The sequence below is a fragment of the Phocoena sinus genome, chromosome 19 (assembly GCF_008692025.1).
Source record: "Phocoena sinus isolate mPhoSin1 chromosome 19, mPhoSin1.pri, whole genome shotgun sequence".
Classification (NCBI taxonomy): Eukaryota; Metazoa; Chordata; class Mammalia; order Artiodactyla; family Phocoenidae; genus Phocoena; species Phocoena sinus.
Window position 1 is genome coordinate 54,835,878 of NC_045781.1, and position 13,440 is coordinate 54,849,317.

At 51.4% G+C, this 13,440-nt stretch overlaps 1 protein-coding gene across 1 annotated transcript; it reads right to left on the reverse strand.

Annotated features, from left to right (window-relative positions):
* Positions 1-580: 580 nt before the first annotated feature.
* Positions 581-13,011, reverse strand: KCNG4 (potassium voltage-gated channel modifier subfamily G member 4). Its single transcript, XM_032614838.1, has 2 exons — positions 12,172-13,011; positions 581-1,351 (listed from the first exon to the last, which is right to left on the reverse strand). Exons 1-2 carry the CDS (start codon positions 13,009-13,011, stop codon positions 581-583), a joined length of 1,611 nt encoding a protein of 536 aa, XP_032470729.1.
* Positions 13,012-13,440: the final 429 nt, after the last annotated feature.

Genomic DNA, 13,440 nt, shown 5'->3' on the forward strand with positions numbered 1-13,440 from the left:
ACTTAACGTGGAGGCCAGTTCTGCCTTCTCGGCTAAGAGCTTCCAGAGCTGGGGGGAGGCAGCTACATTAGAAAAATGCCATGGGTGGTGTGAACAATAGCAAAACTGACCCCGGCTAGAACCCCCAGTAGAGCTGGGTGGAGAGATCTGATCAGAAGGGTTTGCAGTGACTGAACCCTCCAGTTCCTGGCGGTGGGTTGGCCCAGTAAGGAGGGTCTTCAGGGAGGAATGGAATTCTGTAGGCTTGGTTCTCTAGGTGTCTGGAAGCTAGCCTGGGTTGTTGAAGACTGCAGGAGAGGAAACGAGATTAAAGGGAGACAGACCTAACCCAGAAAGCGAACCTGCTTGTGCCCAGCGAGGGGCAGGGAGAGAGGAAACGGCAAGTGACGTGGACGTCGTGGCCAGCAGGGTCAAGAATCACCCAACCAAACACCTCTGGCCTCGAGCCCCTCCTAGCCCTGGGAGTGACCCCCAAGCTCTAGAAACACGCCACTGGGTGATGTAGGTGCCGGCGCTCTCCAGTTCAGGTAAGCCGAGGGCGATGGGCTGAAGATCTGGAATATTCAGGGTGGGTTTTGAGTTAAATGTATGCCATGGGCAAGGCAGGGCCCTCCAGGATCAGGTCTTTGACGTCGTTTAAGAGTTCGCGTTCACTGGCCGGGGCCGCGCTCTGCAGGCGGCGGAAGCGAGCCTCCAGCTGCTCCTGCTGTTTCTTGAGCTCCAGGTACGAGTGCGAGAAAATGTGAAAGATGGACGTGGCCGGGAAGGCCATGATGAGGATCCCACTCAGGATGCCGCTGAGGGCCACCATCTGGCCCGGCACGCTGCTCGGGACCATGTCTCCGTAGCCCACGGTCGTCATGGAGATGACGGCCCACCAATAGGAGGCCGGGATGCTGGTGAACTCCAGAACTCGCCCGGACTCGTTCTCGGCCACGTAGACCAGAGGAGAGAAGAGGGTGATGGCCACGCAGAGAAAGAGGAGGAGCAGGGCGAACTCGCGCGTGCAGCGGCGCACCGTGAGGCCCAGCGTCTGCAGCCCTAGCGAGTGGCGGGCGAGGCGCATCACGTAGAGGATGCGCAGTGCCCGCAGCACGCGCAGCGCCAGCCCCACCTTCTCCACGTACGAGCTCCGGCTCGGCCTCTCGCCGTCCCCCTGGGGCTCGTCGGACACCGCGAGGGACACGTAGTAGGGGGAGATGGCCAGGATGTCGATGATGTTGAGGGGCCCTTGGAAGAACTGGCACTTGTTCTGAGCCTGGACAAACCTCAAGCAGAACTCCAGGGAGAACCAGGCCACGCAGACGGTCTCCACGATGAAAATGTAGTAGCACTTCTGCGAGCACTCGCCCTGGAGAGGCGACAAAACGCAGGGTAGAGAGGGGACGGAAATGGCGAACTAACCACACTGAAAAGCAACTCCATACATCTGTAATGATACCGATATCGATTCCATATGCAGGGTTTCTATACTAAATGTATATTCTCTCTATATTTTATATGTTGAATATATATTAATAATATATTAACACGTACTAATATATTCTATAATATATTAATATTTATAATACACATAATATATTACCGTAATATATATTATATAATACATATCACAATATACTGATATGTTAAGTATAGCATATATTAAACATTCAATATATATTCTCTATATATTCTTTGTATAGTATATGGTCTCTATATTCTATATATTATCTATCTATCTATCATTTAGCTATACATCGACGGAGCCCTGTTGTAGACTCTTAGTCATCTACCAAAACCCCCTTTTTACATAGTTCTCAAGTTGTGGCTGTGCGCATGGCCAGTCAGCTAGATCAGAGACCACTTTTCCAGCCTCCCTTGCAGCTAAGCATGGCCACATAACTAAGCCCCCACCCACAGAATATAAACAGAGGGGATGCATGCCACCTCCAGTTCCAGGAGTTTAGTGTTGGCGTGGGTTCCTGCACACTCTTTCTCCCCTTCCTGTGAGCCAGGACAACCCAGATGGCCCTGCACCCCAGCTTAGAATCAGCAGATTGGACCAACGCCCTGGGAAGGATGAGCATCGTGGTGGGAAAAATCCAGGTGTCAGAATGAGAGCCGCCCACTCACCTCGGTCCCTGTTTATGAGAGAAACCAACTTCTACCGTGTTGAAAGCTGTTCTATCGTGAGGCCTCTTGGCTAGAGCAGCCAAGTTTCTCCTTTATGACATAAGCACCTCTTGTGTACCAGGCACTGCTCTGGTGCTGTCACTTAAGCCCCACAGTGATGCCGTGAGCAGGCAGCCGGCTTCAGTTATGGCCCAGGAAATGGTCCCGAGCACTGAGATAAATTGTCTGAGCTCACATTCATGGTAGATGGCCTCCCAGAGATTATGCGCTGTTTTGCAACTACTTTGCCCGCCATCCCTCATTCATTCATCCAACAAAATTGCATGGAGGACTCACCTTGCGCCAGGTCCCATGCTAGACTCTGGAGGTAAAGGACTAGAGAAGCAGACATGGTTTCTGGGGGCTTGGAGCCTGGGGCAGGCAGAGAGGACACCGGCAACCCTGTGAGGCGGATTGCAACTATGTCCCTCCTGAGATCCCAGCCAGGTGGGGCTCCAGTGGGTTCCTCACTGTGTCATTCACACCCCTACCCCTGCCCCCAACAGAGACTTCCGCTAGCCCCTCTGCTACTCCAAGTGTGCCCTGGAACCTAAAGCATCAGCCTCCCCTGGGAGCTTGTTAGAAACATGGAATCTTGGGCTCCACGGCATCCCTGCGGAGCCAGAATCTGCATTTTAACGATGAATTGTGTGCTCAGTAAGGTTGGAGAAGCTCTGGTCTAGTGCAGTGGTTCTCGGCCTTGACTGCACGTGTTAGAATCACCTGGGGGGGGGCTTTGAAAAAATCCTGATGTCCAGGTCGGGATGCCAGAGATTCTAATTTACTTGATCTAGGTTTTAGCCTGAGCAGTAGAATTTTCCAGAAGCCCCATCAATGATTCTCAGGTGGAGCTAGAGTTGAGAACCTGACTCTAAATATTACATCTACATCTTCATCTCTATCTGCATCTATCTCTATATTGTCTCCATCTGTGTCTATATCTCTATCATCTGTATCTTATGACAGATGAGTGAACCAATGACCAAAGCCAGTTGATTGAGTGAAAAGCAAGATGTTGACAAGCACAGTTTTCTTTGGATTAAAAACCTCTGACCTGGAAAAAGAAATTATTTCCAGTGCCTGGGCTCACAGGAATACTAAACTGAAATAATCTTTTTGTCTGGCCTTTGAAGAAAGAAACTGGCTGGACCGTCCTGATCTCTATTCGCCGGTCCAGTGCTGGGTAGCTCTCTCTCCTGGTTCACTGCCTCGGGAGGATTGAGACAAACGGAAATGACGCAGGTAAAGAAGTTAGCAGGCTGCTGCCTCCGCAGGTACGTGAAACATTGTAGCTACCCGGATGAGATGATTCACTGGTGGCAGACATAGCCTGCCTGGTCTGTTTAAGGGGAACTATCCTTCTCCTATCCTGGATTTTACAGGAGGCTGAGGAAATTCTCCAACACACTAGTGGTCTTTGCCGAGACTGCCTGGGGTTTGCTTCAGGACTCTGGAAGGCTCAGGAGTTTTGGATCCTGATTCCCCCGTCCTGCTACAAACTTCCTGTGTGACTTTTCTGGGGTCACTGCCGCTCTCTGTGCTTTAGTTTCTGATGGAGAGGGTGGAACAGAATCAGGATTTCTCAAAGCTGATTCATAAGCCCTGCATCAGAGTGCCCTAGAGCGCTTGTTACCAATGTGGATTCTGGGGACCCCATCACAAAATCAAAGCCCTGGAGTGAGGCCCAGGAATCTGCATTTTGGTGAGGCCTCCTGTTGACTCAGAGGCACCTGGAAGTTTTTCAGCCTCTGGGCCAGATCCTCTCGATAAGGCCTCTTTCATCACTGACATTCTGGGAGTTTTTTTCTTTTGCGTAAGAGCCTTGTGTGGCCTGGGAATAGTCTTCCCAGACCAGCGACCCAATATATTGCTCAGGAAGGTGACTCCTGGGAGGCAGAGGAGGCCCTGTGGGTCCTTCCTCCCTTTGCCTCTGGTGCTGGCTTGTGGATGTTCCAAGCATGCACCACCCACCTCCCACCGGCCACCTCCCTGCCCTGCAACAAGTGCTCTGCCGAGTCACCCCCTGCATTGCTGCTCCGCCCTGCAGCCTAAACCAACCTCCCAGCACTGGTCCTCAGACAAATGCCCTGTTAGCGGCCGGCACTGGAATGGCAGGGGTTTATGGGGTTCGAGCTGAGAAAATAATTCCCAGGCCGGGCAATATTTGAAGAAAACTAGAATGGAAGGAAAGAAAAAAGTCACCCTCTCTCTGAGGAAGTTTCTTGTTGTATTCTGTAGGTAGGATGAACAACTCATCCTGGTTTGCCCAGAACTTTCCAGGTTGAGCAACAGACAGTCCCAGGTCACCAGAACTTCCCCTCAGTCCTGGACAAACGGGGATGCTTGGTCACCCCCCTGAGGGGCTTGTCACCACGAATGAGGCGTGCTCTGATTCCTTCCTGCAATGAAGAGAAACATGACCAGCCCCCGTAGGCCGGAGGGGTGAATGGTGTGAGAGCATGGACGAATGTCACAGATGGATGTGGGGCTATGTTTCCATCCAGGTGAAGTCCAAGAGCGGGCAAAATTCACCTGAGGTGGACAGAATCACCAAAAGAGTGGCTGCCTTTGGATGGGGTAGAGAAGACCACAAACGGACCTGAAAGAACATTCTGGGGTGATGGGAATATTCTATATTAAACAGGGCTGTGGGTGTGCCCCATTTGTTACATTGGACAGCTAAGACTTGTGCATTTCAGTGTATGTAAATGTCACCCATAAAACTGTAAAATAAAAATAAAATGAATGATCATGGTGCTAAATGGTCGTGGGTGGGAAGGGGTGGAGAGAGAGAGAGAACCAGAATGGCAGACTGTGAACAATCAGGAAAGCTGAGACATGGGTACTTACTGGGGGTTCATTAGATTATTCTATTTACTTTGTAAATGCTCCAAATTTTCCATCCAGAAAAGTTTTGTTTTGTTTTTTTTTTTAAATCAGAGTTGGAAATCAACACCACAATGAGATACCACTCCACACTCACTAAGATGGCTGTGATTATAAGGACAAAAAATAACAAGTTTTAGGAAAAGGGGATTAAGTGGTATAGACTACTAGGTATAGAATAAATAAGATACAAGGATGTAATGTACAGCACAGGGAATACAGCCAGTACTTTATAATACCTTTAAATAGAGTATAAGATACAAAAATATCGAATCACTCTGTTGTATACCTGAAACTAATATGATATAGTAAACCAACAATAAGAAAAACAAGTGTTGGTGAGGATGTCGAGAAACTGGAACCTCCCAGTCATTGCTGGTGGGAATATAAAGTGGCACAGCTGCTGTGGAAAACAGGTGGGTGGTCCCTCAGAAAACTTAAACATACATTTGCTGTATGACCAAGCAGTTCCGCTCCTAGGTATATACCCGAAGGAGCTGAAAGCACACATCCACACAAAAACTTGTCCATGAAGGTCCGCAGCAGTGTGATTGATAACAGCCAACAAGTGGAAACAAGCTAAATGCCCGCCAACGGATGAATGAGTAAAACAAAATATGATCTCTCTATATGTTGGAATATTATTCAGCCATAAAGAGGAAGTCCTGGGCTTCCCTGGTGGTGCAGTGGTCGAGAGCCCGCCTGCCGATGCAGGGGACGCAGGTTCGTGCCCCGGTCCGGGAAGATCCCACATGCCGCGGAGCGGCTGGGCCCGTGAGCTACAACGACTGAGCCTGCGCTCCGCAACGGGAGAGGCCACAGCAGCGAGAGGCCCGCGTACCGCCAAAAAAAAAAAAAGGAAGTCCCGACGCGTGCTACAAAGCAGATGAGCCTTGAAAACCTTATGCTCAGTGAAAGAAGCCAACATAAAGACCATATATTGTATGATTCCACATCTATAAAATTCCCAGAAAAGGCAAATTCATGAAGATAGAAAGTATGTTCGCAGTTGCCTGGGGCTGGTGGAATGGGGGCGGGGAGGGGAGGGGGAATAATTGGAAGTGTGTGCAGTGTTGCTTTTCAGGGTGATGAAAACGTTATGGAATTAGTGGGGATGGTTGCGTTACTGTACACTAAAAACCACTGATTTGTGCACTTGAATATTTGAGGGTATGAATTATATCTTAATAAAAAGAACCTCGAGTTTGAGTCTGAGTGGCCAAGTCAGTCTGAGTGAGGCAGGGAGTGAGGCCCACAGCCTTGCCCCATCCTTTCCCGAAGCTCCATAGCAGAGCTACTCTGAAGGGCTCTGGGGTCAGAGGGAGGCCAGGGCTTGCCGAGGACAAAGCCATTGTCCGGGAGGGACCATCTGGACAGGCTGACCGGCAGATGGCTGCAGGTGCAGCTAGGGCCAGTTCTAGAAGTTCCATCTGGGAGGGACTCGGGGCCAGAGTCTTGACCTTGGAGCCTCCCCTGCACCCTCTGTCTCTCTCACAGCAATGCCTGCCATCTCCCTCTTTGGGAATGAGGCCAGAATCGGCCACGTCTTACCCGCTCAGCTCAGTGCTGGTGCCACTGCTCCATTCAGCAGTTTCACCGAGTTGCCTCCCTTTCCTTCCTCCTGGCTGTGAAATCCATCATTTGTGCCTCTGGCGCTGGCCTCGGTCCTCCCCCTTCCGGTACCTGGTGGTGCTGACTCATGCCGCTGCGCTGCCCGAGAGCCAGGTCTCTCTGCCCTCCTCCCCTCATGCAGGCCCCTTCCACGATCCTCTCCCTTGTCGCCCTCGCCTTGAGCCGCCGTCCCTCCTCCCCAGCCCTGCCCCTACCCTTGGCTCCCTTGTGCTAGCCGCCCGGACTCTCCAACCCTGGCACATGGGGGCTCTGAGTGGGAGGGGCTAGGAATTGGATGCACAGAGACCAGGGGAGCGCGGTGAGGCAGGAGGGACAGCATGAAGTATGTATACTCAGGAAAGGGGGGCCCATACAGGAAATGGGGAATAGTGCTTGTTGGCTGGGATATAGGGAGACTCAGCAGGGGGCAGGGAACTGCCCCCCCCCCCCCCCACAAACTCCCAAAACAGGTTAAGAAGAATTCCGTAAAGCCATTACCAAATGTCACTGAACACAGAGAAGCTACAGAGCGGCCAGTTCTCTCTGTGGAGCTGATCCATGATCCAAGAAGGGGCCAGGTAGGAGGAGACACTGGCTCCAGCACGAGACTTTTTATCAAAGGCGGGGAGGAGTGGGAGGAAATTGCAGCCCCAAAGGTGAGCTGCACCCGCGCCAGGAGGGAATTGTTCCATCAAGGGCCCCCAGTGGTTCCACCTGGTCTTTAAAAATCTCTCTGTAAAAAAAAAAAAAATCTCTCGGGCTTCCCTGATGGCGCAATGGTTGAGAGTCTGCCTGCCGATGCAGGGGACACAGGTTCGTGCCCTGGTCCGGGAGGATCCCACATGCCGCGGAGCGGCTGGGCCCGTGAGCCACGGCCGCTGAGGCTGCGCGTCCGGAGCCTGTGCTCCGCAACGGGAGAGGCCACAACAGCGAGAGGCCCGCGTTCCGCAAAAAAAAAAAAAAAAAAATCTCTCTGTGCCTTCCTTCCTTCCCCACCCCAGCGAGACGCGGAAAGCACAGCACAGGGCACAAGGGGGCGGGGGAAGCAGAGCCCCGCCATCCCACCCCCAACCGCACCGAGGCTCTGCTCCCATCCAGTGCACTTTGCACAGATGCAATCCAGAGTGTGTCCCTTCGCAACATCCCCGAAGTCCCAAGCAAACCTCTGGGCAGAAGTAGAAGCTAGAACAGGAGGGGATGTGACAGCATATGCCTGTGCTTGTCCCCAGGGGTCCCACGGAGCTGGGAGAGAGTTTGAGGGACAAAGCAGATGCGCAGGTGGGAGGGGCATGAGCGAATCCCAAAGGTGGGTAAACGTAGCCAGCGCTGGCTCTGTGCCGGCACATCGTGAATAGACCGTCAGTCCTGCTGCCTCCCTCTGAGCAGGTGCTGGCATTGTCCTCATTTATAGGCGAGGAAATGGGGGCATAGAGAAACAGAGTGACTCGTCCGAGAGCAGAGCCAGGTAGCAGCAGTAAGGAGGAAGAAAAAGGTCAAGAGAAAAGGACCATGTGTTCAGCTGTAGCAGCCTGATGACCTTCTGACTCCCCCAGAGGGCGGACAAGGTGCTCTGACCCGCAGAGAGGCCAGGCAAGGGCTACAAGGAAAGGGCGCTAGGGCTAAATGGCAGGGGTGACAGCCCTGGTAGAGGACTCGGGCGGAGGGAAGCAAAGAACCTGAGGAATCCATCACTGGATGGATGGATAAACACATCGTGGCATCTACAGACAGTGGAATATGACTCAGCCCCGAAAAGGAATGAAGTACTGACATAGGCTACAACACAGATGAACCTTGAACACATTATGTGGAGTGAATGAAGCCAGAAACAAAAGGCCACATATTGTATGATTCCATTATGTGAAGTGTCTGGAATAGGGACACAGAGACGGAAAGCAGACTGCTGGTTGCCAGGGGCTGAGGGTGGGGGTGGGGCGCCGCTGCCTGATTGGTCCAGGGTTTTCTTTTGGAAGTGTATTGGAACTTGATAGAGGTGTTGGCTTAAGGCGTTGGCACAACCTTAAGAATGTGCTAAATGCCACTGAAGTGTTCACTTTAAGATGGTTAATTTTATGTTATGTGAATTTCACCTCAATTTAAAAACCGGAGCTGGGATGCTCAGGATATAAGCTCCAGGAAAGTGAGAAATTTGTCTTATCTGCAGCATCTAGAAGAATAGACTTAGTAGGTACCCCGTGACTGTTGATGAATGAATAAAAGGACAAATGTGGTGACTTCCTGTTAACTAGTACCTGATAAGTGAATAATGATGACGACTAACATTTTTTGAGCACTTCCCGTGTGTCGGCTTTGTTCCAATCACTTTACACGAATTACTCTTTTTTTTTTTTTTTTTTTTTTTTTTTTTACGAATTACTCTTTTAATCTTCACCATAACCCCCTGAGGAAAGGGCTAATAGCATCCCCATTTTACAGATAAGGAAACTGAGGCTCAAAGAAGTTAAGTGACTTTTCTGAGATCATTGAGTTTTTGAGGGATGAGGCCAAGATTCAAACCCAGGGCGTCGGCACTCAGAACCATTACCCTGGACAGAGAAGCACTTCGCAAAGTCCAGATGCCTTAGAAATGCTAAGTGCCATTGAGGCTGAGGGTCTAGCCTACAGGTAGAGGGCCGAGCATTGGAAGAAGGGGTGTAAGGGGTCAGGTTTTAGAGCCAGGCAGGGGTGAGCTCAAATCTTGGCTCTGCCCCTTACCTACTTTGAGCTTAGGAAAGTGATAAAAAGCTTCCCTGAGCCTCAGTCTCCTCATCTGTAAAATGGGGGTAGAAGTGGTATTCACTTCCCTAAGCTGTTACAAGGATTAAGTCCATCCTGTGAAATGCAAGCCTCCTGAAGGGCTCTTAATAAGCATCAGTTCTCTCATCCCTTCTGGGCCGAGCTCCCCCAGGGAACCCAGCAGAGTCTGAATGCTTCTGGACGTGCTTAGGCACTTGGCTTGGTCTTTCCCGTCCACAATGCCTCCTGCCTCCTCCATCTTACTTTGCAATCTCGTGCACAGACCTTGCACCCCAACTGCCAAGTTTACTCAAGGGATGTTGCTGTAAGAAGCTAGAAGAATTAAGGGCAAGGAAAATGCTTTCTTCACAGGTGTGCTAATTCTCTAACCCCGCGTGACACCTCTTCCTTGTCTGATGGAGGTGTTCTGCAAGTCACATCCCCTCAGGCTGACTTGAACCCTCACACCTCTTGGGCACTTCCTGTCCCCAGAAGTAGCTGTCCAGCTTTGCAGTCGGTGCTGAATCGCTGCTTTCAGACTGATGTCCCAGAGGACAAATACGAAATACCAGGCACGTGTGGCCGGGAAAGGACATCATCTTTTTATGTGAATGTAAGGGCGCAGTTTGAAAGAACGAAGCCCGCCTGGTTCTCAGCCTCCAGGCTCTCTGAATCACCATCGAAATAGACACACATTTTTTTGGAGGGCTGCATCTCCCAGCCCCTCTCTGGGCAGAACACCCAGGGGTGGCTTCACAGTTGCACAGAGGTTGCAACTGGACCGGGGGCATCACCTCCCTTGTCCCACGAGTAGAAATGCCTGCCTGATTCCCCGGTTCTGCGGACCTCTTACCCACCTCTAATTTAATTTTCCAAGTCCCTGTTACACCAACCTGTGCTCGTACCCTGGGTAATTTTCAAAGCATTAGGCTTTGAAAAGAGCTTGTCCCTCTGCACAATCTAAATCCCGGCTCCCTGAAAATCCATCCCTAAGAGGAACAGGCTTGTGAAAAATCCAGGGGTCCTTCCTCAGCAACGGGGATCAAAGGCACCGTTAGGGGACGGGGGATGATGGAGGCCCCTTACTTTGTCCTAATCTTTTTACTGCAGCGTCCACATGTAAATATTTCTGTGAACAAGCAGGCTGTTAAATTACATGATTTCGTGCTAAAGAATGAAAAAAATGCCTACAATCAGAGCTACAGTCCTCTCTACTGGGAAAAAAGCTGTTTGAAACTCGAAACGTTTTGGTTGGTTTCCTTTAGGACAAAATATTGAACAAGATACATTTTATTCAGCAAAAATTTATTGACAGCCTACTCCGGGTGTGAAGCACTGGCTAGTTCTCCATCTAAGTCCTCTCTATCTGGAAAGTTCTCTGATCCTCCCTGGGATATATGGTGCTTTTTTTGTTTTTTGTTTTTTTGTTTTTTTTTTTTTGCGGTACATGGGCCTCTCACTGCTGTGGCCTCTCCCGTTGCGGAGCACAGGCTCCGGACGCACAGGCTCAGCGGCCATGGCTCACGGGCCCAGCCGCTCCGTGGCACGTGGGATCCTCCCGGACCGGGGCACGAACCCACATCCCCTGCATCGGCAGGCGGACTCTCAACCACTGCGCCACCAGGGAAGCCCTGGGATACATGTTTAAGAGAAGGGAACTTAGGTCAACTGACACCAGTTATAAACCGTATACAGCCTGCACTGCCGTATGTATATGTTTTATTTACCGGCTCTCTCTCTGCTATAATGTAAGCTCCATAAGTTAGGTGCTGTGGAGCCATGGAGGATTATAGAGCAACATTTTAGCTTAGGAAACAATCCAGTTCTCAGTTTGAAGCTCTCCAATAACCTTCCCAACAAAACGTTAGATTCTTATCTCATTTCTCAGACCATCTGGCCCCCTGGGGGGTGTGGGCAGTCTCCCACAGCTTCCCAGAAAGAGAGGGCAGGAGTGGGCAAGCAAACATTTCTGCCCTGGCCTCCTGGGGCAGGGTCACTTCCAAATCAACTCATCTGTGAGTTCCCCATCCGGTGGGACTGATTGGGAGGCTCAGGAACAAGGGCAGAGAGTCTCTGTCATCATCGGCATCTTCATTTGGTTACTCCAAGGAAGCTAAGTGGCCTGAGTCTCAGTTTATTCATCTGACGATGGAGCTGAGATGCCCACGAGAAGGTTGGCTTAAGGAGGTAGGGAATCTGGTTCTGGTCTAGTGCCTGGCACAGAGTAGCTGCTCAGTTAACGCGCGATGGGTGCATGGACTGTGTGCACCTTCATAGTGACGTGAGCCGTCTTACAGAGGAGGAAACTGAGGCTCAGAGAGGTGGAGCAATTCGCCAGTGGTCACAGAGCCAGGAGAGGCCGGGCTGGGCCAGCTCAGCCCACTAAGACCACGGTGGCTTTGTCAATGCCTGGGGCTCTCTACCAGAGGCAGGGCCCCTCATGACTTTCATGGGTGCCATTTATGTGCTTCCTTCTTCAAAAAAAAATGTATAAAATTATCTTTTACCACTGCATCGGTGTGAAAATGATTACAATTCACACTGGGTCATGTTCATTTCTTTCTTTCTTTTTTTTTTTTTTTTGGCTGTGTGGCGTGTGGGATCTTAGTTCCCTGACCAGAGATCGAACCCACACCCCCTGCATTGGAAGGGCAGAGTCTTAACCACTGGACCACCAGGGAAGTCCCTCTTTCCTTCTTGTTTGCAACGATATTAAACGTTTTTGTGGGCCCTCAGTGCCGCGGGTCCCGGGCACCACGCCCGATAGAGAGACGGAACACTCACCTTGTCCTCCTCTGCCCTCAGGTCCGGCATGGTGCTAACGCACAGGCTGACGGCCATGGTGGCCACGAAGAGGATGGACAGACAAGCAAAGACCTTTCCGGGGAGCCCCGACTGCGGGTTCTCCACCATCTCCTGCAGCCGGTTCATGAAGAGCGCCCAGCGGGACGTGTGCACGGTGGGGCGGCCGGCTGCCCGACACTGCAGCGTCTCCTCCGTGCGCAGCTCGGCCACTTCGTCCAGCTTCCTCAGCAGTGTCTGCAGGCAGCATGTCTCCAGATTGGCTTCTTCGATCCCCCAGTAGGTCAGCTCCTCCTGGAAGGACAGCACACACATCTCCTGGAGGAGGACCAGCTTGCCTGCCGCCAGGAAGCTTGCGATCACCCCGAAAGCGCTGGGGCTGCGGTCAAAGAAGAACTCTTGGTTATCCTCGTCGTAATCGTCGCAGAGCTGAGCGATCTCTTCCTGGCTCCGGCAGAAGCGGAGTTTGCTCAGGCGGCTCAGTGGAAACTCGTCCAGCGTGCTCCACGGAAGGAGGTACCGCTTGCCCCCCACATTGACCAGCATCTCCCTCTTCAGGTCCGCCGTCCAGGAGGCGTCCTGCGCTCCCAGCTTCCGGGCCCTGCGGTAGTAAATGCCCTTGATGGACGGGGGCTCCACGGGGCGTGGCAAGAACTGACTCAAAGGGCCGCAGGAGCCGAGGTGATGGTGTCTGGGATGCAGGCCCCTGTCTCTGGAAGGCATGGGTATCACCGAAGACGTCCTGGCGCCCGAAAGGGACAAGAGCAAGAGAACGGGGGAGACATCAGTCTCAGGGCAGAGTCCTAGACAGCATCTCCTCATGTCTGCTTTCCTGCAACTGCAGCTGCATCATTTATTCTCTGAATCTTCCATCCAACACAGGTTTACCGAGCACCTACCACTACGCGCTTGGGATCTATCAGTGAACAAAAAGAGATGATGATGACATCCCTTCCCTGATAGAGCATTTATTTATATCTCAGAAGAATCTCCCTGGAACAGCTGTGTCACTTTCAGGCTGTGTGGTCTTGGGTACGTAGCTTGGGTACATAATGATCTCAGCATCATTATGGCAATGACAAGACTCGTCCCAACTTTGCAAAGTACGGTTGTTGAAAATAGAGCTTAGGGTGTAAAACTTCATCAAGTTCACTGCCAGGTGAACTGCAATCCCTTACGGACTAAACCCAGGTAGGTTTCTCAGCCTCTCTGAACCCTTTGCTTCATCTGCACAGCTAGGGTAGTTTGAGT